At 39.3% G+C, this 25,342-nt stretch overlaps 1 protein-coding gene across 1 annotated transcript in view; it reads right to left on the bottom strand.

Moving 5' to 3' along the window:
* LOC130458190 (acyl-CoA dehydrogenase family member 11-like) overlaps positions 1 to 25,342 on the bottom strand; it is a 62,157-nt gene that overhangs the window by 4,978 nt on the left and 31,837 nt on the right. The window contains exons 8-9 of the mRNA XM_056821513.1: positions 13,201 to 13,300; positions 12,418 to 12,558 (exon numbers count right to left, since the gene is read on the bottom strand). Coding sequence (XP_056677491.1) covers positions 12,418 to 12,558; positions 13,201 to 13,300 — 241 coding nt within the window. The remainder of the gene's footprint in view (positions 1 to 12,417; positions 12,559 to 13,200; positions 13,301 to 25,342) is intronic.

Genomic DNA, 25,342 nt, shown 5'->3' with positions numbered 1-25,342 from the left:
GATGAGTGTGCACAAAGACCCTTGTGCGTGAAGATTTAAGTGGAAAAGCTGATGCACAGAGACAGTCCCACTCTCTCAGCGTTGGAAGCCTGGGTTCAGTGGCACGAAAAGTTGTTACATCTGGAGACTTCCTCAGCTGCATTGGATGGCCATGTTGTCTTTTGTGCTCCAATATGCCCCGAGCACTCCACAGTGCCTTGCTGCATTGCCATCTCAGCCATTGAACCTTCTTGTTGGTTTCTTCCGTCTGTTCGGCCAAAGCAGTCTTCACATGCTGGGTGAGCAAAGCCCTGGTTCACCAGGGGTCAACGACCCGATGGCTACCCTCACAAGGTTTAGCTGGCCTGTCGAAGCCATTGCCCGGGGTGTGGCCGCTGCCGCATGCTAGCAGCTACTGGGAGCCACAAGTGAGAGCTGGGTGTCAGGTGGGGGTCAGAGGCTGGAGAGCTGCCCTAAGAGGGCATGACAAGCCCTCCATACCAGAGATACTACCCCTCCCTGAACACCCCATACACCCCGGTACACAATATGCAATAGTAAATGACTACAGAAATTTAGAGTACAATAAGCCCAAGGATCCCAGCTTTTGGGACAAGAACTCTTACTATTTGACAAAAACTGCCAGGAAAAATGGAAAACAATAAGGAAGAAACTAGGTATAGACCAGTATATCACACCCTATACCAAGACAAGGTCAAAATGGGTATATGATTTAGACATAAGGGTGATACCATAAGTAAACTATGGGAACGTAAAATAGTTTGCCTGTCAGATCTGTGGAGAAGGGAAAAATTTATGACCAAACAAGAGATAGAGAACATTACAAGATGGAAAAAGAAAAATTTCAATTATATTAAATTTAAAAGGTTTTGTACCCCTAAAGAGATAATAGGAGAAAATATGTGTACAAAAATATTCATAGCCACATTCTTTGTACTGGCAAAAAACTGGAAAATGAGGGGGTGTCCATTGATTGAGGAATGGCTGAACAAATTGAGATATCTGATGGTGATGGAATATTATTGTGCTGAAAGGAATAATGACCTGGAAGGATTCCATGTGAACTGGAACGACCTCCAGGAATTGATGCAGAGTGAAAGGAGCAGGAGAACATTATATATATATATATATTATATATTATATACAGAGACAGATACACTGTGGCACAATCTTCTCTACTAGCAGCAATGCAAGGATCCAGGACAATTCTGAGGGACTTACAAGAAAGAACACTATCCACATCTATAGAAAGAACTGTGGGAGTAGAAACCCAGAAGAAAACATTCATTACATGGTTCAATAGGTATATGATTGGGGATGTTGACTTTAAATGATCACTCTATTGCCGATATTAATAATATGGAACTAGGTTTTGGACAATGATACATGTAAAACCCAGTGGAATTGATCATTGGCTCCAGGAGAGCGGAGGGAAAAAACATGAATCATGTAACTATGGAAAAAATATTCTAATTTAATTAAAAAAATAAATAATTTAAAAAATGTTTTGTACAAATAAAACCAATGTAACCAAGATGAGAAGGTAAGTAACAAACTTAGGTGGGGGTGGTTTATAGCAAATCCTCTGCTAAGGTCTCATTTCTCAAATATGTAGAAAACTAAGTCAAATTTATAACAACAGAAGCCATTCACTAATCAACAAATGGTCAAAGGATATGAAGAAGTCATTTTCAGATGAAGAAATGAAAGCTATCAATAATCATATGGAAAATGTTCTAAATCCCTTTTGATTAGAAAAATGCAAATTAAAACAACTCTCAAGTGCCACCTTATAGCTGTCAGATTGGCCAATATGATAGTAAACAAAAGTGAAAAATGTTGGTGAAGATGTGGTAAAATTGGGATACTAATGCATGGTGGAGTTGTGAACTGATCCACCATTCTGGAGGGCAATTTGGAACTATGTCCAAAGTTCTATAAAACCAGGGATAAGCAACACCACTACTAGGGTCTGTATTCCAAAGAGAAGGGGGGAAAATGCAACAGGACCTATATGTGCAAAATTTTTTTCTAGCAGTTTTTTTGTATGTGTGTGATGGGAAAGAATTAGAAATTGAGGGGGTTGTGAACCTTAAAAATTCTCAGACCCTACTTCAGAACACTTGGTTAAGACCATTCCCCACTTTAAACAATGAAGGGACTTAGTCAGGAATGTGAGAACTCTACTCCACCCATACTTAAGCATGCCTTAGGGGAAGATAAAGTTGTAAACTCCTTGCTGAACAATGAAAAATAATTAACCCATACTTATAGTAAGGCAAAAGCTCTTAAGCTGTGCCTATTTTTAGATCTAATACAAAAGGGTGCTAAGTACCTATAAAGGTCAGGCAACTTGTAAACTTGCAAGTGGCAAAGAGGTGAGAACTTACTCAAAAGTTTAGTCTACTCAGGTGTAAATTAAGAATGGTCTGTCCTTTGGAAAATATCTACTGTGATTGATAGATGTGAGAACTTAGGGGAGGTGACATAGGAGAAAATTCTCTTTAAAAGGAGATGAGAAGCTGAGAGCAAGGGACTCTCTCAGAGAACTCTCTGGAGATTGAGCTGGCCAAAGCTGAACTGGTGTCTCTCTGAACACTAGAGTCTTGCTAGGACAAATCTTGTGGTGAGTTGATAAAAGACTGACTGATCTCTCTCTTAAGGCTTAAGCCTTAAGGCTGGCCTAAGCTGGTCTAGTCCTTTTTCTACTATTCCCTCTTACTCTGTTTCTCTCCCTTTTCTTTAATTCTTTCATTTGTATTAATTAAAATCTCCATAAAAACCCAGCTGACTTGGGTATATTTCATATTTGGGAATTTTTCCCTGGCGATCATTTTATTTTTAATATAAAAAACATATATTTGCAGTCAAAGTTTAAGGCAACCACTCTTTTATCTGTCACAGTTTATGGCTCCAACTATTTTAATCATTACAGGGTGTCTATCAATTGTGTAAAAGCTGAGGAAGTTGTGGTACATGACTGATATAATACTATTGTGCTATAAGAAATGATGAGCAGGAAGGTTTCAGAAGAAACTTGGGAAGACTTGCATGAACTAATGCAAAGTGAAATGAGCAGAACCAGGAAAACATTGTACACATTAACAGCAATATTATATGATGTTCAACTGTGAATGACTTAGCTATTTTCAGTGTGGAAAGGAAAACTGAATCAAGCTTTTGCATTTCTGCCCACTGAGATGGAGCAGACAGCAGTTGGAGTGTGTTGGTGCGTGCCTGTAGGCCTAGCTACTTGGGAGGCTGAGGCTGGAGGATTGGAGTCCAGGAGTTCTGGGCTGCCGTGTGAGATGCTAATCAGGTGTCCCCACTAAGTTCAGCATCAGTATGGTGACCCCCTGGGAATGGGAGACCATCAGGTTGCCTAAGGAAGGGTGAACCAGCCCAGGTCAGAAACAGAGCAGGTCAAAAGATCAGAATGAAGGTACAATATTTGAAATACTAATACAATAATTGAAATACCAAGTTAATACTAGATATAATACTAGAAGGGCTTTGGGCTACACATTATACAGATATAGGGATTTTAAAGTCAGCAACACCAGTAAAAATAGAAGTTAAAGAAGGGACACCACCAAAGATACCACAATACAAATTAAGAAAAAAGCAATAGACGGAATCAACCCAATAATCCCGAGCCTGTTAGAACAGAAAATTCTAATCCCAACAATTTCAGAGTACACCACACCAATAATACCCATAAAGAAAGCAAAATGTGACTGAAGGAAAAATTCAATGGAGACTGGTCCAAGATTTAAGAGCAGTAAATAACTTTGTAAAAAAAGTCCCATGCAGTCATTCCAAGCCCACCTAAAATAATTTCAGAAATTTCAAGTAAATCTAGATATTATACTGGTCATTGATCTGTGTAGTGCTTATTTTAGCATTCCAATAGCAAAGGAAAGCCAAAAAGTCTTTGCTTTCACTTGGAATGGGACTCAGTTAACTTGGAAAAGATTGCCCATGGGTTTCTGCAATAGCCCAACAGCATTTTGCCAAATCCTGCAACAAGATTTAAAGACCATCCAATTCAAAGAAAGCAAAATCATGCACTATATGGATGACATTCTTCTTGCATCCCCATCTGCTAAAGTTTGTTACCAAGAAAGCAAAAAACTCCTCTTAGAACTATATAAGAAAGGCCACAAAGTTTCCAATCAAAATGACAATGGGTCATGCCTAAAGTTGAATACCTATGATCTATCTTGGAAAAGGGGATGAGAAAGATTTCCAAGGAAAGAGTAGAGGACATCCAAAAACTCAGTGTGCCAAAGACTAAGAAACAACTGAAAGCCTTTTTAGGAGTAACAGGTTTCTATAGACAATGGATCCCAGGCTATAGCCAAATAACAAAATGCCTGGACTTAACCAAAAACAGTCACAGAACCACTGAAACTGACAAAAGAGCATCTCCAAGCCTTAGGTATTCCAGACTATAACAAAGAATCCTATCTCTTTGTACATGAAGCAAGAGGCATAGATTCTGGAGTGTTAGTCCAAACTTTAGGACCCAATTTTAGTCCTGTGGCATATTACAGTATACAGCTGGACATAATTGAGAAAGGAACGATTCCCTGTTTGAGAGCAATCACAGCCACAGCAACCATGATTCAAAAGTCATCTGATTTGGTATTAAGATAAAAACTTATGTATACTCGTCACACCTACTAGAGTCCATATTGAAGAAATGTCATTTACAAGCTTGCACACAGCAAAGATTTTCTTAATATGAGATTGTGTTACTAAGCAACGAAAACATAACATTAAAATGTTGCCAACCACTGAATCTGGCCATCTTTATCCAGATCTTCCATTTTAAGGGCTTAGAGAACTGAGCCTGAGGTCTCTCAACGTTTAGGGTCCTCTGTCTAGGTGTGTCAGTCAGTTGAATAAGTGATAAGAGAAACTGTGTGCTCAATCCTGTGTTTAGACATCACACAGAGTTCTGCCATGCACAGGGTTTGCTTTTATTTTATAGGTTTAGTGAGTACATACTTTGCTGGCACACAATCATTTCTCAATATACTTGTTTCCACAGAACCTAACAACAGACGTGAAGCCCAAGGAGATAGTCAGCGAAACATTGTTGCTATAACAGAAATAGATGAATGACTTAGGGTGATCTGGAGGTTAGTTCCCCCTGACCTATGGGATGACCAGCTAGGAGAATCATTGTTGCTTTTGATCAGCTTTCACAATTAATCACAATTACTTGGGAAATGGGTAACAAAATATTTCATAGCTAGGTATGGGGTTAGAGGGTAACTTAAAGTAGACCAGAATTGGAATGTTCCTCAATTTTCAAGTTGCATTTTTCTTGTGTTTGATTCAAGCACCTGGCAAAGTTGACTGTCTATGGTAAACATAACAAACCAGTGAAGTGTGTCTGTAACTTGTGTTTTAGAGGAATGATTGATGTATTTGACATGCTTGGCCTGCAATGGGTGTGAGGCCTCTGAATATGCCTCTGCTAAGAGAAAGAAATGAGGGGGTAATGAGTAGTGATCTTTGGGTTTTAATTCTGCAAATATACTCTTTTTGGGGTCCTATTCTAAGGGGGTTAAAATGGGACATATATGTGTTAACCCTATAAGTATTTGCTCTCATATTATTACTCCTATATTGGGGAGAGAACAATAATCATAACAATTCCATTAGAAAGGGAAATTAGAGAAGTCATATAGAGGGGATTCTGTGGGTGCCTTATTTTCTGGGCACTGCTTTGCAGTCTCCACTTCCCCAGACTGCGACTCTGTCAGACAGCGGGGGTAAGATGGCTCCCCACAGAAGGGAAACTCATAAATAATTGCCAGGAAACAATATCATTCGTAGAGAAACCAAGAAATGATTTAAAAGACATCCCCCTGGAACATGCCAATATTGGAATGTATACAAATGGTTCAAGCATGATATTTAACGGCGAAAGGTACACCAGATCAGCAGTAGTAACACAAACAGAGAGATTATGGTATGCATCCTTACCAAAGCATGTGAGCATTCAAGAGGCAGAGCTCATTGCTTTATTAAAAACTTGTCACAGTGAGGATAACGCAGGATCTGGCTACATCCACACTGAAGGACTGAAAGCCATGGAATATGATATTCTGGAAAGCAAGGGAACTGGGTCTACAACCAAGAACCAACTACCCAGCAAAACAAGATTTTATTCTTGCAGGAGAAAGTATGGTCATTCAACAAAATAGAAGAATTCCAAGAATTTGTAAAGAAAAGACCAGACCTGAATGGAAAATTTGATGCCCAAGCAAAGAACTCAAGAGAATCATTAAAAGGTAATTAAAAAAGAGGGAAAAAAGAAAAAACCCACCTTTTTTAAAAGAGACTCAATAAGTTAAAATGATATGTATCCCTATAAGAAAAGAGGTCATTGGTAACTCTTAAAAATTGTTATTATCAACTGGGCAGATAGAATAATTATACTTAGAGGGAAAAGTGACAAACTGTATAGGATGAAATGATAAGACATAAATAGGTATATAGATATATGTATGCATAAATGCATATACATGTATATATATATATACACAACTAGAGCTAAAAAAGAGGTTAATACTAAAAGAAATGGAAAAGAAACAAAAGGGGGTAAATTTATATGTCACAAAGAAGCTCATGGCAGGAGGGGGGAGAAGAGCAATACACTGGAAGGGTAAAGAGGTTGGAGATAGGAAATACTTAACTCTTATGTTCATTGAAATTGACCCAAAGAGGGAAGAACAATCCAATCCATGGGGGCAGAGAATAGATTTGTGCCCTATAGGGGAGTAGAAGGGTAGCAAATGGACTGGTGGGAAGGGAAGCAGTACAAGGGAGGGTGGGGGTAGTTTTAGAAAGACTGCAAGGAAAATAAGGGGGGATAAGAATGGAGGGGGTAGAAAGGGAATTAAAATAAGGGTGGGAACTAGGGGGATTGATTAAAAACAAACACTGGTGTAGAGGGAAATAGTGAAAGAAGAAAAGGCAGGACCAGGAGTAGAAATCAAAATGTTGGGAAATACACAGCTAGTAATCATAACTCTGAATGTAAATGGAATGAACTCACCCATAAAATGCAAGTGAATAACAGAGTGGATTAGAATCCAAAATCCTACCATATGCTGTCTACAAGAAACACACATGAGGAAGGTAGATACGCATAGGGTGAAAGTAAGTGGATGGAGCCAAATCTACTGGGCATCAACTGATAAAAATAAGGCAGAAGTCGCAATCATGATATCTGACAAAGCCGAAGTAAAAATAAATCTAGGGAAGATAATTGCATCCTGATAAAAGGCAGTATAGACAATGAGGAAATATCAGTACTCAACATGTATGCACCAAATGGCATAGCATCCAAATTTCTAAAGGAGAAACTACTGGAGCTTAAGGATGAAATAGAAAGAAAAACTATACTAGTGGGAGACCTGAACCCTCCTCTATCTGAACTAGATACATCAAACCAAAAAATAAATAAGAAAGAGGTAAGAGAAATGAATGAAATCTTAGAAAAATTAGAGTTAGTAGATATGTGGAGAAAAATAAATAGGGACAAAAAGGAATACACCTTTTCAGCAGCACCTGGTACATTCACAAAAATTGACCATGTATTATGGCATAAAAACATTGCAAACATGCAAAAGAGCAGAAATAATAATGCAACCTTCTCAGATTACAATGCAATGAAAATAATTAATTAGTAAGGGTACATGGAGAGATAAATAAAAATTAATTGGAAATTAAACAATACGTTTCTCCAAAACCGGTTAGTTAAAGAACAAATCATAGAAACAATGAATAATTTCATTGAAGAAAATGACTATGATGAGAAATCCTTTCAAAACCTATGGGATGCAGCCAAAGCAGTAATCAGGGGGAAATTTATATCCTTGAGTTCATATATTAAGAAATTAGGGAGGGCAGAGGTCAATGAATTGGGCATGCAAATAAAAAAACTAGAAAGTGAACAAATTAAAAATCCTCAGATGAAGACTAAATTAGAGATCCTAAAAGTCAAAGGAGAAATTAATAAAATCTAATTAATAATCTCTGTAAATAAAGTATACACTGTAATTAGGTCAGTAACAGTGATACAGTCTGTAAATATGTAACATAGCATGTACATACACTGTACATAAGACTAGGTTATAGATTAGAATAAGGATGTAGAAAATATAATAAGTAGGGAATAGATTAGGAGTTAAATTTAGACATAGAATAGATAGTTATATTTAGGAATAGAAGTAAATTGCATTGACAGATAGTAAAGTTTTAATTGTTTATTTTAAAGCTGATGCTGAAATTGTGTTTAATACAAATATATATGGATTAAATAGTTTGCAAATAATTATAGATAGGTAAAGTAGGAAAACTATTAGTTTAACTTAGCAAGAGTAAGTAGTATTAGCATAAAGATTCACAGTTCTTTGTAATGTTCTGTTCAAAAAAAGTTATTGTACTGAATTTTATTGTAAAACCCCAAACTACCCTTATCCAAAACTTTCCTGCATAAAATTCCTTAGATTAGATAAAGTAAGCATAGAATAGAGATAGAGTAATTGAGGGAAGTTTATTATTTTGGGGGGAGTTGTTAGAAATTAGATTGTTAGCTTGGTAAGTATAATAGTGACCTTGGGAAGGTCACAACATAAAATGGGGATGATTGTGGAAAGGAAAACTGTGAATCAAGCTTTTGTATTTCTGCCCACTGAGATGGAGCAGACATCAGTTGGAATGTGACAGGAGGGGGAATGACAGTTAAAGTGGGAGAAGAGGATTGTGAGAGAAATTGCTAACTGAAGGCTTTTGCCCTCTGAACTCAGTCAAGTGTGGAGCAAAGACCTGGAGCTCTAGATCCCAGCCTGTGGAAAAGTCTTGCCTCCATTTCCCGTACCCAGAAGAAAAAGAAGTTTCCTGTATGTTTGAGAGCATCCTTTAGAGGAAGAACAAACAACAACAGCTGCTGAGAAGGGGCTGGTCCCTTAACTTCGGGGGGTCACCCAGAAGATCATTTTCATCCCTTGACCTTCCCAAGAAGGACCCTTGCCACTTGTTAAGGTAGGATAGAGACATTGGTTAGCTAAGAAGAAGATAGATAAGTTGAAGTAGAGCCATCTGGGCTCAGCTGAAGAAAAACTAGAAACCCAGTAGGGTCTCCTCTTCCCTTAAACCTATCCTCTTTCTTGATTTATTATAATGATTAAACTTCTCGAGAAATAGAAAATTGCAGTCAGATTCATATTGAAGGGAGAACAAAGAATGAGAGGCTGATGATTCAGCTAACCATTATCCTAGGCGAAACAACAAGAGCCAACAGTAACAGTATGCCAGACAAGGGGAACTCCTGGGGTTCAACTACTAGTCATACTGTGCTAAGTAATCTCCATTAGTCCTCAGAAGTTCTCTCAAGGACACTGGTCCTGTCATCATTAACCTAACCTTACCCAGGGGGTACCTCTCCTGTGGGATGAATGTGAGGGAATTTTAAAGACAGCCTCTCAGCCACAGAGGGTATTCCTCCACTTTACCTCTCCAGCCCTCCTGAGTCTCTGTCCTTTCATCTCCTCCATTCCCTGTTACCAATTCTTCCTTATCCCCAGGACCTACCTCTTCAATCCTCCCCAATCCCTTCATTATCAGGAATATAGTGATCTAAGGCAGTTCCAAAGGAGTCACAATGAAAAATGCCACCAGCCTCTAGAGAAAGAATTGATGGAATCAGAATGCAGATTGAAGCATGCTTTTTTAACTTTATTTTCTTGTTTCTTGTTTTGATTTTTGTCTGTGTTTTCTTTCAGAACCTGAATAATATGGAAATACGTTTTGCACAATGGCACATGTATGACCTTTGTCAAACTGTCTACCTTCTGAAGGAGGGGTGAGGGGAGGGAGGGAGGGAAGGAATTTGGAACTTTAAATTTTAAAAGATTATATTTAAATATATTTTACATATAATTGAAAAATAGAAAATATTTGAAAAATTAAAAAAGATGAGATTCACAATTGGAATATAGATCTACAAGGTTATGTCTTATTTAAGGGAAATTAGAGAAGCAAGTGTGAGGGTTTGGGGGAAGCTGAGCAGCATTGTATGCTCAAAAGAAGTACTTGGTGAGGAAACCTCAAGAGGGAAGAGTAAGATAGGGAGAACATTTGGCTATATGTCAACAAAGAGGGAAACGGGAGACAGATTATTTCAGAATACTTTACAGACCACCTAGACAGAAAGAGGAAATAGATGACTTTGGAAAACAGATCCCAAGCTTGGCCCAGATGTGGAATGGAGTATGAAAGGAGGGATTTAATAATCCAGGCATCTGGGGGCAGCTGGGTAGCTCAGTGAATTGAGAGCCAGGCCTAGAGATGGAAAGTCCTGGGTTCAAATTTGGCCTTAGACACTTCCCAGCTGTGTGACTCTGGGCAAGTCACTTAAATCCCATTGCCTAGTCCTTACCACTTTTCTGCCTTGGAACCAATACACAGTATTGATTCTAAGATGGAAGGTAGCAGTTTTAAAAAATAATAATCCAGGCATCTGTTGGAGCTCTCTCCAAAAAGCATAAAAATTAATATTTTTTTGGTTTACTTTAACAATAATTTTATTCTTCAAAAGGTGGGAGAAATTTATTTCACCAGCAAGGAAGGATGAGTTTTAGACCATATTTGGGAGATTGGGTTCAGTTCTCATGACCTATTTTATTTTAGTTTGTTATTTAAAAAAAATCTTAGTGTCTGTCTTAGAATCAATAAGTATCAGTTCCAAGGCAGAAGAGTGCTAAGAGCTAGACAATGGGCATTAAGTGACTTGCCAAACGTCACACAGCATGCACTTGTCTGAGGCCAGATTTGAACCCAAGTTTTCCTGTCTCCAGGCCTAGTTGCCTATCCACTGCCCCTCTTATGACCTATTTTAGGGAAGGACATTGATGAGCTACAGGCTGTCTAGGTGGCACACTGGGCCTGAAATCAAGAAGACTCAATTTTGTGAATTCAAATCTCACCTCAGGCACTTAGTAGCTGTGTGACTCTGGGAAAGTCACTAAACTCTGTTTGCCTCAGTTTCCTCTTCCATAAAATGAGCTGGAGAAGGAAATGGCAAATTGCTCCAGGATCTTTGCCAAGAAAATTTCAGTTGGGGCCATGAAGAGTCAGATGTGACTGAAACAACTGAACAACAAATCGAGCAGCTAGAAAGTAGCCAAAAGAGGCAATGAGGATGGGGAGGGGTCTCGAGTCCACGTCCAAGCCATATGGCTTTGGTTGAAGTTACATGGACTTGGAGAGAATTTGCTGGAGGGAAGGGATGGACAATGAGCTCTGTTCAACTGCTTCAAGGGTGTCATATGGACACTAGACTTGTTCTCTTGGGCCCTGTGGTGCCTTCTGAACCATCAGCTCCATCCTCCAGGACCAAGGAGATCCTGCCTCAGAGGTTCCTCCTTCTTTGGGGGGGTCCTCAGGAAAGGGGGTGTCTTCATTTGTCAGGGGACTGTTGATTGAGGGGATTGTTGGCTTGGTGCTGCTTGGACTGGGTGCTCTCTCAAACTGAGGTTCCCTGGGCAAGTCACCATCTTTTTGTATCTGCAAGTTTCTCTCATGGAACCTGCTGGCCTCATAAGGTTCTTTAAGAGCAAATAGGCACCCTTTAGCTGTGAGGCAGCTTGGTGGTGTAGTGGTTAGAGTGCTGGACCTGGAGTCAAAATTCTAGTTCAAATCAGACCTTGACACTTGCTCTGTAACCCTGGGCAAGTTGCTTGACCACGTTCTGAATCAGTTTCCTCAACTGTAAAATGGATTTAATAATAGCACCTACCTGGGGCAGCTAGACCACACAATGGATAGAGAAGCAGGCATGAAGATGGAAGGACCTGGGTTCAAATCTAGTGTCAGACACTTCTTAGTTATGTGACACTGGGTAAGTCCCTTAGCCCCAACTGCCTAGCCCTCACCACTCTTCTGCCTTAGAATGACACTTAATATTGGTTTGACAACAGAACGTAAGGGGGCTTAAAATAGCCCCTCTCTCCCAGGGTTGTTGTGAGGATCAAATGAGAACTTATTTATGAAGCATTTAGCACACTACCTGGCACACAGTAGATGCTTAATAAAGGCGTGTTCCTTTGGTATCTCCCCCCACTTTATATAGGGCTTTAGGGTTTATAAAACACATCCCCAGTTTGCAGATTAGGAGACTGAGGCTCAGTGACTTGGTCCATAGTCACATAGCTGTGTGGTAGAACCCAGCTCTTCCAGGGGCAAGGCTAATGCCCTCCATGTCCCATTACATCACTCTGCTTCTGGACTGAGATGACAGGGGAGGATCATGAAGAACTACAGAGATGAGCCCAGGCCCTCAGCGGCAGCCCCAGAACCTGTCTGTCTCACCTCCCCTGTCTCCAGGGTTCTCACCTGCTTTCCAGTGTAAAGCTTGGCCACAGACGCCAGCAGTCGGAGGAGGTGAGAGTCTTGTGTGGTTGCCATATTGGTCTCTTCCAGGCCAAGTAACCTGACCAGCTCCATAACCAAGAGGAACCCGCCTCGAACCTGCACCTGTCAAGCCAGGAAGAAGGAAGGACTAGTGAGCCAGGAAGGGCCTGGGCTGGGGCAAGTGATGGCTGTCTCTGGGCATGATCAACTTCAACCCCAAAAGGTCGGGGGTTGGGAGCGGGAGGATCAGCCATCAGCAAATGCTAATTTAAGGCTCATTCTCATCCTTCTTCTAGCCAGTTTGGCTCATCACCACCCTCTATCAGAGAAAATATCGAGCATCTCCTTTTAGCCCTAGAAGGGGCCTTATTGACACCCACTCTGACCCCATTTCCTCTTTTCAGAGCTGAAGAAACTGAGCTGGGAGAGACTGTGATTTTTCCCAGAATTCTATGGCTACTTAATAAGCAGAGCTGGGGTGACCACCCAGGATTCCTTTCTTGTAGGTCATCAAGATTGACACCCTATGGCTTGGATGGGCATGGGGAGAAGAGTATGAAGTATCTCCATCATTGCCTGTAGCCTCAGCTGGACCCCAGGCCCAGGTTCATCATCTCTTCCTCTTTGGGAATGGGGGTGTCCTCTCTGTAGGAGGGCTCCTGAATGGTGGCTGGGTAAAGAGTGATTGGGGGTTGGGAATTCCTGGAATTGGTCCTGGTCATCCTAGGCTGAAGCCAGAGACAAATGGGCTTGGGGCTCTCTCACCTCCATCCGGGCCAGTGTCTGGGTGTGCAACGGGTGGTCTTTGATGAACTTTCCAAACACAAACCTCTGGGTGGCATAGTCTCGAGCCATGAAAACTATCCTGGGTATGAAGATATTATCAGGTTCCTGTGTATCTCTTGTCATATCCTAACCCCAATGTTTCCCATCATCCACTCTGGTGCCAAGGAAAAATTAATGACACTCTTGGCTCAGCAGCCATAGATAATGCCATCTTACTATGGTCCAATCTGTTCCATCACAGAACTAGCTCCTGATGGTTGGTGAGAAAGTGTGTGAGGGTCTTCTTGAATGGGTCAGTTTTTCAAGATGGTTCAGACAGTAAAAGGGTGGATGAGGGCTGGAAGGTCTGAGGTCTGCTTTCTTATTTATGATTAGGCTTTGTGAGCCTCCATCCAATCAGGGAAAAGGACATAGAGGGGTCCCAAGGAGCTCTCCTCCTTTCTGGATACAAGGCTCCAGAAGGAAACCATATAGGCAATGTTACATAACAAAAAGAATGTTGCAGACTTCTACTTCTGGCAGCCAAGATGACAGTGTAAGGAATGTTCCAAGTTTTCCCAAACTCACCTCCACACAATCCCTCCCCCAGCCCCCAAATGCCTCAAAAATTTTTTTGGAGCAGCAGAACCAACAGAAAAAAGAGTGAAGTAGGATTTCAGGCAAAGAAAATAGGGACAGCAAACAGGACCCATCTTGCCCTGGTGCAAGTACAACTGTTGCTTACAACATCTGGGAGACTAGAAGCAGAGAAGCAGAATCCAGCTCAATCCAATGTGGTAGCTGGGGGGACTCCAAAATAGTCCTCTCCACCCCTGGGGTAGAACTGAGTTTCAACATATAGGCAAGGTCATGAAAAAAAGCTCTCCATTCCCCCCAACAATAAGCAAAAAGAAAAAGAAAGAAAGAAAAGAAACAAAGAAAAAGGCAGACTGGAGAAAACTATTTCAGCAACAGGGAAGACCAAAATGGAATCTCAGAAGAAAACAGCAATGCCAAAATGGAAATGTGTGAAATCTCAAATGCAAATGTAAAAGGATATCAAACCCAACACGAATTCCTGGAAGAGTTCTAAAAGAGGATCACAAAACAAATAGGAGAGATAGAAAAAAATTGGTTGAGAAAATGAAAGCTCTAAAAAGGAAAGTATAAAACCTCAAGCAAGAAAATGGCTCCCTAAAAATTAGAATTGGACAAATGGAAGCTAATGATGCTATGAGACAGCAGGAAACAATAAAACAAATTCAAAAGAATGAAAAAAAAAGAAAATCTGAAATATTTCATTAAAAAAAATAAACCAACATGAAAAATAGATCCAGGAGAGATCATAAGAATCATTGGACTGCCTGAAAATTATGATTAAAAAAGAAAAAAGAATTTAGACACAATATTGTAAGACATATAATATTCCACAAACCAAAGGATCTAGGACTACAAACAAGAATCATCTGCCCAGTAAAATTGAATTTAGTAGTCCAGGAAGAAACACCCAGGGACAAAAAGAACATTCTTTTTTTTCTTTTTCTTTTTTGAATTATTATTATTTTTTAATTTTTAAAAAATTTCCGTAGTTACATGATTCATGTCTTATCCCTCCCCTCATCTCTCTCCCCTCCTGGAGTTGACAATTAATGCCACTGAGATATATATGTGTGTGTGTGTGTGTGTGTGTGTGTGTGTGTGTGTGTGTGTGTAAACATAAACAATCAAACCCATTTCCTTATTATTCACTTTTGTAAAAGAGCAATCCTTTAAAACCAAAACCCCAGGTTACATACCCATATGAAAAGAAAATTCTGTCTTCAGATTTGACACTCAAAAGAAAAGAAAAAATCAAGGGACTCAATAGGGTTAAACTAGTCATATTCCTACATGGAAAAGTGTTTAACTAGGATACTTATGACACAAGAGGTACTTGAGATATTTAAGGTAATTAAGGGAAATAATGGGGTTAAACTGATTACATTACTACATAAGGTGATAACTGACATACTTAAGATATTTATGATACTTAAAAATACTTAGGATACTTAAGGTACTGAAAATACTTAGGAACTTTTTCACTATGAAGACAGTGAATAGGAATATACATATACAGAGAGCAGGAGTAAGTTGAATATAATAGGATGATATTGAAAAAAAACACAAAAATTCAGGGCATAAGAAACAGGAATAGACTGGGAAAACAGAAAAAAAAGAGAAAGTTAGAGGTAAGTTATCTCCCATGAAGAGATAAGTAAGAATCAAGACAGTAGAGGGGAAGATAGGGTTGGGTAGATGGTGGTGGCTGGTAATAGTTGAACCTTATTCTCATCAGACTTGGTGCAAAGTATGAATAGTATCCATACTCAGTTAGCTGTTGAAACCTATCTTACCCTATAGGGAAGTAAGAATGGGAGAGGTAATAAGAAAAGAGGGAGATAGACAAAAGAGAAGTTGAACTTGGGGAGGCAGTAGTAGAAACAAAAAACTTTGTGAACAAAGAAAAGCTGAAAGGAGAAGAAGGGAAGGGAAAAAGGGGGAAAATAATATGGAGAGAAACACAGTTATAATCATATTTTTGAACATGAATGGGATGAACTCACTCATAAAATGGAAGAGGATAGGAGAATGGATTATAAGCCTGAATTTCATAATATACTATCTACAAAAAACACATTTAAAACAGGGAGACACGTAGAGTAAAGGTAAAGGACTGGAGCAGAATCTATTATGGGACTTCCGGTTAAGATGGCGGCTTAGAGAAAGCTAAAGCTCAGATCTCCGGAAAACCCTTCCCGACCGATCTCAAACGATAAGCTCCTAAGGCGCCGAAATTCAAAACGATCAACAGCACAGACCCTGGGAACCCTCCTCCTGGACCTGGACCCGGTTCAAAAGGTACGGCTCCCCTCAAAAGCCAGAACCCGAGATCACTCGGACCTCAGGGGTAGGAGCGCAGAGTCCAAGGCTCCCAGAAGCCGCAGCCCGGCCGGGCTCAGAGAGCAGAACCCTCAGGGCCTTCTACCGGAGTCCCAGTGAAAGTTACTGCCTGGGGCTTCCGCTGCAGAGAGCTGGTCGAAACAACAGCAACCCTCAGGGCGGGCAAGACAGCCTCATGGGCTGGATCCTGCTATCCAAGTCTCAGTGAAAGTCCTTGCCCTCGGAGCTTGGGCTAGCTGCAGCCCATCCCCCCGCAGGCCGACGAAACAGCCTCACGGCCAGCGATTCTGAAGGCAACTTCCGGAAAGCGAGCCGGGGGAGAGTGTGGCCTTGTGGTCCGACCCTTCCATTCCAGTTCCAGTGAGGCATATTCAGTTTAACCCAGGGAAAGCTCATAGAACCATCTGCCCAGGACTAAAGCCTCTGAACACCAGACAGAGACAAGAAAAACTAATCCTCCACATTCAGAAATGGCAAACTCCACAGAACCACAGAAGCCCCAAAATACCAAGAAAAATAAGAAGAAAGGGGCGACTTTGGACACATTCTATGGAGCCAAAATACAAAATACAGAGCAGACAGAAGATAATATAAAAGAAAATGCTCCAAAACCTTCCAAAGGAAATGGAAACTCTCCACAAACCTATGAAGAATTTGAATCAGAAATGACCAAAAAGATGGAAGCCTTCTGGGAGGAAAAGTTGGAAATAATGCAAAAGAAATTCACGCATCTACAAAACCAGTTTGACCAAACTGTAAAAGAAAACCAGGCTTTAAAGGCCAGAATCAGGCAGCTGGAAGACAACGAACGTGTAAAAGAGCAAGAATCAATAAAGCAAAGCCAAAATACCAAGAAATTAGAAGAGAACATAAAATATCTCACCGACAAGGTGATAGATCTGGAAAATAGGGGGAGAAGGGATAATTTAAGAATAATTGGACTCCCAGAAAAGCCAGAAATAAACACCAAACTGGACATGGTGATACAAGATATAATCAAAGAAAATTGCCCAGAGATTCTAGAACAAGGGGGCAATACAGCCACTGACAGAGCTCACAGAACACCTTCTACACTAAACCCCCAAAAGACAACTCCCAGGAATGTAATTGCCAAATTCCAAAGCTATCAAACAAAAGAAAAAATCCTACAGGAAGCCAGAAAAAGACAATTTAGATATAAAGGAATGCCAATCAGGGTCACCCAAGACCTTGCAAGTTCTACTCTGAATGATCGTAAGGCATGGAACATGATCTTCAGAAAGGCAAGAGAGCTGGGTCTCCAACCAAGAATCAGCTACCCAGCAAAACTGACTATATACTTCCAAGGGAAAGTATGGGCATTCAACAAAATAGAAGACTTCCAACTTTTTGCAAAGAAAAGACCAGAGCTCTGTGGAAAGTTTGATACCGAAAATCAAAGAGCAAGGAATACCTGAAAAGGTAAATATTAAGGAAAGGGGAAAATGTTATCTTCTTCTTTTACTCAAACTCTCTTCTATAAGGACTACATTTATATCAACCTATGTATACTAACATGTGGGGAAAATGTAATGTATAAATAGGGGGTAAAGAAAGACCAAATAGAATAATCATTCTCACACAAAGATTCACATGGGAAGGGGAGGGGAAGAAAACTCCTATAAGAAGGAGAGGAAGAGAGGGGGGGGGGTTTACTTAAACCTCAATCTCAGGGAAATCAGCTCTGAGAGGGAAAAACATCCAGATCCATTGGGATCTTGAATTCTATCTTACCCAACAAGGGTAAGGAGAAGGGAAAACCAAGGGGGGGAGGGGGAGAGGGAGAACAAAAAGGGAGGGAAAGAGAGGGGGGAGGGGGAGGGAACAAAAAGGGAGGGACTAAAAAGGGAAACATCAAGGGAGGGGACAAGGGGGACTGTTTCAAAGTAAATCACTGGACTAAAAGGTAGAGCCGAAGAAGAAAAGGTTAGAATTAGGGAAGGCAATCAAAATGCCAGGGAGTCCACAAATGACAATCATAACTTTGAACGTGAATGGGATGAACTCACCCATAAAACGTAGACGAATAGCAGAATGGATTAGAATCCAAAACCCTACCATATGTTGTCTTCAAGAAACACACATGAGGCGGGTTGACACCCACAAGGTCAGAATTAAAGGATGGAGTAAGACCTTCTGGGCTTCAACTGATAGAAAGAAGGCAGGAGTGGTAATCATGATATCTGATAAAGCCAATGCAAAAATAGACCTGATGAAAAGGGATAGGGAAGGTAATTATATTTTGTTAAAAGGGACTATAGACAATGAGGAAATATCATTAATCAATATGTATGCACCAAATAATATAGCACCCAAATTTCTAATGGAGAAACTAGGAGAATTGAAGGAAGAAATAGACAATAAAACCATACTAGTGGGAGACTTAAACCAACCATTATCAAATTTAGATAAATCAAATCAAAAAATAAATAAGAAAGAGGTAAAAGAAGTGAATGAAATCTTAGAAAAATTAGAATTAATAGACATATGGAGAAAAATAAATAGGGATAAAAAGGAATACACCTTCTTCTCAGCACCACATGGCACATTCACAAAAATTGACCATACATTAGGTCACAGAAACATAGCACACAAATGCAGAAAAGCAGAAATAATGAATGCAGCCTTCTCAGATCACAAGGCAATAAAAATAATGATTAGTAATGGTACATGGAAAACCAAATCTAAAACCAATTGGAAATTAAACAATATGATACCCCAAAACCGTTTAGTTAAAGAAGAAATCATGGAAACAATTAATAATTTCATCGAGGAAAATGACAATGGCGAAACATCCTTTCAAACCTTTTGGGATGCAGCCAAAGCGGTAATCAGAGGTAAATTCATATCCCTGAATGCTTATATTAACAAACAAGGGAGAGCAGAGATCAATCAATTGGAAATGCAAATGAAAAAACTGGAAAGCGATCAAATTAATAACCCCCAGCAGAAAACCAAATTAGAAATCCTAAAAATTAAGGGAGAAATTAATAAAATCGAAAGTGATAGAACTATTGATTTAATAAATGAGACAAGAAGCTGGTACTTTGAAAAAACAAACAAAATAGACAAGGTACTGGTCAATCTAGTTAAAAAAAGGAAGGAAGAAAAGCAAATTCACAGCATTAAAGATGAAAAGGGGGACAGCACCTCCAATGAGGAGGAAATTAAGGCAATCATTAGAAATTACTTTGCGCAATTATATGGCAATAAATACACCAATTTAGGAGAAATGGATGAATATATACAAAAATACAAACTGCCTAGACTAACAGAAGAGGAAATAGAATTCCTAAATAATCCCATATCAGAAATTGAAATCCAACAAGCCATCAAAGAACTTCCTAAGAAAAAGTCCCCAGGGCCTGATGGATTCACCTGTGAATTCTATCAAACATTCAGAGAACAGTTAATCCCAATACTATACAAACTATTTGACATAATAAGCAAAGAGGGAGTTCTACCAAACTCCTTTTACGACACAAACATGGTACTGATTCCAAAACCAGGCAGGTCAAAAACAGAGAAAGAAAACTATAGGCCAATCTCCCTAATGAATATAGATGCAAAAATCTTAAATAGGATACTAGCAAAAAGACTCCAGCAAATGATCAGAAGGATCATTCACCATGATCAAGTAGGATTCATACCAGGGATGCAGGGCTGGTTCAACATTAGGAAAACCATCCACATAATTGACCACATCAACAAGCAAACTAGCAAGAACCACATGATTATCTCAATAGATGCAGAAAAAGCCTTTGATAAAATACAACACCCATTCCTATTAAAAACACTAGAAAGCATAGGAATAGAAGGGTCATTCCTAAAAATAATAAACAGTATATATCTAAAACCAACAGCTAATATCATCTGCAATGGGGATAAACTAGATGCATTCCCAATAAGATCAGGAGTGAAACAAGGATGCCCATTATCACCCCTACTATTTGACATTGTACTAGAAACACTAGCAGTAGCAATTAGAGAAGATAAAGAAATTGAAGGCATCAAAATAGGCAAGGAGGAGACCAAGTTATCACTCTTTGCGGATGACATGATGGTCTACTTAAAGAATCCTAGAGATTCAACCAAAAAGCTAATTGAAATAATCAACAACTTTAGCAAAGTTGCAGGATACAAAATAAACCCACATAAATCATCAGCTTTTCTATATATCTCCAACACAGCTCAGCAGCAAGAACTAGAAAGAGAAATCCCATTCAAAATCACCTTAGACAAAATAAAATACCTAGGAATCTATCTCCCAAGACAAACACAGGAACTATATGAACACAACTACAAAACACTCGCCACACAACTAAAACTAGACCTGAACAAATGGAAAAACATTAACTGCTCATGGATAGGACGAGCCAATATAATAAAAATGACCATCCTACCCAAACTTATTTATCTATTTAGTGCCATACCCATTGAACTACCAAAATACTTCTTCACTGATTTAGAAAAAACCATAACAAAGTTCATTTGGAAGAACAAAAGATCAAGGATATCCAGGGAAATAATGAAAAAAAACACATACGATGGGGGCCTTGCAGTCCCTGACCTAAAACTATATTACAAAGCAGCAGTCATCAAAACAATTTGGTACTGGCTAAGAAACAGAAAGGAAGATCAGTGGAATAGACTGGGGGAAAGCGACCTCAGCAAGACAGTACACGATAAACCCAAAGATCCCAGCTTTTGGGACAAAAATCCACTATTCGATAAAAACTGCTGGGAAAATTGGAAGACAGTGTGGGAGAGACTAGGAATAGATCAACACCTCACACCCTACACCAAGATAAATTCAAAATGGGTGAGTGACTTAAACATAAAGAAGGAAACCATAAGTAAATTGGGTAAACATAGAATAGTATACATGTCAGACCTTTGGGAGGGGAAAGGCTTTAAAACCAAGCAAGATATAGAAAGAATCACAAAATGTAAAATAAATAATTTTGACTACATCAAACTAAAAAGCTTTTGTACAAACAAAACCAATATAACTAAAATCAGAAGGGAAACAACAAATTGGGAAAAAATCTTCATAGAAACCTCTGACAAAGGTTTAATTACTCATATTTATAATGAGCTAAATCAATTGTACAAAAAATCAAGCCATTCTCCAATTGATAAATGGGCAAGGGACATGGATAGGCAGTTCTCAGATAAAGAAATCAAAACTATTAACAAGCACATGAAGAAGTGCTCTACATCTCTTATAATCAGAGAGATGCAAATCAAAACAACTCTGAGGTATCACCTCACACCTAGCAGATTGGCTAACATTACAGCAAAGGAAAGTAATGAATGCTGGAGGGGATGTGGCAAAGTAGGGACATTAATTCATTGCTGGTGGAGTTGTGAATTGATCCAACCATTCTGGAGGGCAATTTGGAACTATGCCCAAAGGGTGACAAAAGAATATCTACCCTTTGACCCAGCCATAGCACTGCTGGGTCTGTACCCCAAAGAGATAATGGACAAAAAGACTTGTACAAAAATATTCATAGCTGCGCTCTTTGTGGTGGCCCAAAACTGGAAAACGAGGGGATTCCCATCAATTGGGGAATGGCTGAACAAACTGTGGTATATGTTGGTGATGGAATACTATTGTGCTAAAAGGAATAATAAAGTGGAGAAGTTCCATGGAGACTGGAACAACCTCCAGGAAGTGATGCAGAGCGAGAGGAGCAGAACCAGGAGAACATTGTACACAGAGACTGATACATTGTGGTACGATCGAAGGTGATGGACTTCTCCATTAGTGGCGGTGTAATGTCCCTGAACAACTTGCAGGGATCCAGGAGAAAAAAACACCATTCATAAGCAAAGGATAAACTATGGGAGTGGAAACACCGAGGAAAAGCAACTGCCTGAATACAGAGGTTGAGGGGACATGACAGAGGACAGACTCTAAATGAACACTCTAGTGCAAATACTATCAACAAAGCAATGGGTTCAAATCAAGAAAACATCTAATGCTCAGTGGACTTACGCATCGGATATGGGGGATGGGGGGAGGAAAAGAAAATGATCTTTAACGAATAATGCTTGGAAATGATCAAATAAAATATATTAAAAAAAAAGAATCTATTATGATTCAGCTAAAGTTTAAAAAGCAGGAGTAGTGGAGGAAGATAAGTGGCTCAATGGATTGAGAGCCAGAATTGAAATGGGAGGTCCTGGGTTAATATCTGGTCTCAGACACTTCTTAGCCATGTGACACTGGGGACTAATAGTAGTGATTTAAGATGGAAGGTAAGAGTTTCTTAAAAAAAAAAACACAGGGGTAGCAATTATGATTTCAGATAAGTGTCAGGAAGGGTGCCAGAAAAGGGGTCAACTTATTAGAATCTTTACTAACTGGCAGCCTGAGTGGGAGTTGGAAAGTAGCCATTTTGTAAAATAGTAGCCCTCACTGGCCAAAAGTCTACAGAACACAAACTCACTCCAAAGGGGGTGGTGTTCTTAAAGGGGTAGATTTAAAGCCTTACTAGAAGCTTTTTTTTCTAACAAGTGGCAAAATGGATCTAAAGCTACTTGTAGTGATTGCATACCTGGTTATGCTGTCCCAAATGGCCAAATGGGGTTTTGGTTATATAACATAATTTACAATGCGCTTCCAAACTATCTATTGCCAATATTGAAATTATTGGACTACTGGGACTGTATTAAAGGGGAAGTGGGGCAATTGTGGTCATTCTTCCCTGTAGCTTATGGGACAGTCATCTCCCTGTGGCATCTTTTCACCTTCTTGAAAACCTTTCTACACAAGACCTTTGGCAAACACAGAACACAGATAAACAAAAGTTAGTACTGGCCTTACAGGAAATAGATAAACTGAAGGAAATGTATCAAGAATTAAAAGCAACCAAAACAGTTGCAAAGGACTCTGATCTAGAACAAATCAAGAACACACTATAGGCACAGACAAGCGAGACACAGGGGGTGCTGAGGGTTCAGAAAATATTTTACCCATCCAGGATCACACTATGCTACAGGAAGACTCAGGGATTTAAAAATCAATAAACTTTTCTCTGCTGCAGATTTGGAGGGATTAAAACACAGAATGCCCAAGTTCTATCTCAAGCTTTATAAATCAATAAAAGAGCTGAAAAAGGCAATTAGACTATATGATCCGAATTTTTCTGACATAGAACTTCTTCTGGGAGAACTTTTTACCCCAGAGGAGAAACAACAATTCATTAATAAGACCAGGGAAGATCCAAATTTGACAGACTGGCCATTGGAATATGCAGACCTGGAACTTTCTAACCCTCATAATTTGAGCTATTTAAGAAAAGCAAGGGAAGACCTCTTAGTGGGTATGAAAAGTTTCTCTGCACAGCCAATTTCTTGGGCCAAATTCAAAAGAATGTACCAAGAAATCACTGAACATCCTTCCCTATACCTAGATTGCCTTGTGGAAGCTGCTGAAACAATCTTGAGTTTCCCTGAACACAACGAACAGGTTATCCAACATGTCAGGATTCCTTAAGGGATGTACCCCTCCAATCAAACTTTATTTTAAGCACTTTTGTCCAAAATTTGAAACCATGAGCCTAGAGGATCTGCAAGAATCATCCATGTATCTTTTTTTATTCTAATTGGGAACAGCACTGTGAGAGAGATGAGCAAATAAAGGACCTGAAGCAACAATTAAAAGAGGCCAAAAAACACTATTAAACACAAAGAAATAGAGGAAGTAAAAAACCTGGCTACCCTCAAAACTTATAAACCACCTAGGGTACAATATCAGCAAGCCAGGCAATTCACCTCCAAATGGTACTCTGTTTGTGGAAAACTTGGGCACATTGTGAGATTTTGTAACTTGAAGGCTCAAATAGACCAGAAAAATATTTTTAAAAAATCTTATGGCAACAACAACAACAACAACAACACTAGAAACAATAGTGCAATCAATAATAACTCACAATATTGCAACAACACCTGTTCATTACACCAACAGGCACTGGATCTCAATACAATGCAGACCCTGATCCAGCAAGGGGCCAGACCTAAGTTTTCACAATTAGTCTCAGGGACTAGCAAGAATGTCACTTTATGAAGCCAGGAAAATGCATCAACATCAAAGGGAATAAAGAAAAGTTGCAGGGATAGTTATAGGACAAAGAAACCAAATGGACAATACTTAGTTACTGAAAATATATTTGAGAATAACATAGCACAGAGAAAAACTATAGAGCAAATTGCAGAAGAAGAGGAATTGCAAAGAGATGTAATAGAAATAAAGAACAGGATCTTTGGAACACAAGAAAAACAGAACGGGGTACAAGAAAGCAATAAAGATAGCATGAATTACATTATAACACACATGGAGAACTTACTGACATGCAAAGATAAATGTGTAGAAGTTACAAGTGAATACTTGCAGAAGTCCTCAATACAGAGTAAAGATTATCTAAAATAAGAACAAAGTAATAACAATAAAAGAAACAAAATTACCTAGGTGTTCCATAAACTTTAAAGTGCAGAGTGCAGAAGAAAACCATGATAACACAGAGAACTTAGTTAAAGATGGTTCAGTAAGGTGGTACAAGAAGCAATTTCTAGCATCCAAACATGTAGACCTCCAAAACAATTGATGCTAGGAAATGTTATTGCAAAGGGGAATTCAATTGACAAATGAAGAACGTCAAACCTCAACCTGCAGTCAAGGAATTCCATCCTAAGGCATCCATAGGGATACTAGCAAGCAACATCATTACACTACTAACATTAAAACCACAAAGCCAGGATTGTAACACTGCAATGCAACCTGGAATTGAAGTGATCCCTGAATGTTTAGAGCAGCATGACATAGGAAACCTTAAAAACCAACATAAAAAAGCAGGAGAACGGAATGAATGGGACTTTGGAAACACAGCCATAAACACACAAAACAGCTTCATGTTTATCCAAGAACCACAAATTCCTTTACACCTTGTAAATATGTCAGACTGGAATGGGATGCATAGTCTATCATGTATTCCCAACACACCTCACATTGAAGAGAATTCAGAGATGCAAGTTTCTCAAGAGAATACACTATCTATAGCTACATGTACATCATCAGCAAATACCCCTGCAACAATAACTGAACAAAGCATGCACAAAGAAGGAAAATCATTAACTGAACATGAACTGACATCAAGCATAGCAATAGGGACAGAGA

Source organism: Monodelphis domestica, chromosome 3 (genome assembly GCF_027887165.1).
Source record: "Monodelphis domestica isolate mMonDom1 chromosome 3, mMonDom1.pri, whole genome shotgun sequence".
In the NCBI taxonomy this organism is placed as follows: Eukaryota; Metazoa; Chordata; class Mammalia; order Didelphimorphia; family Didelphidae; genus Monodelphis; species Monodelphis domestica.
This window is presented reverse-complemented; position numbering and strand designations above follow the sequence as displayed.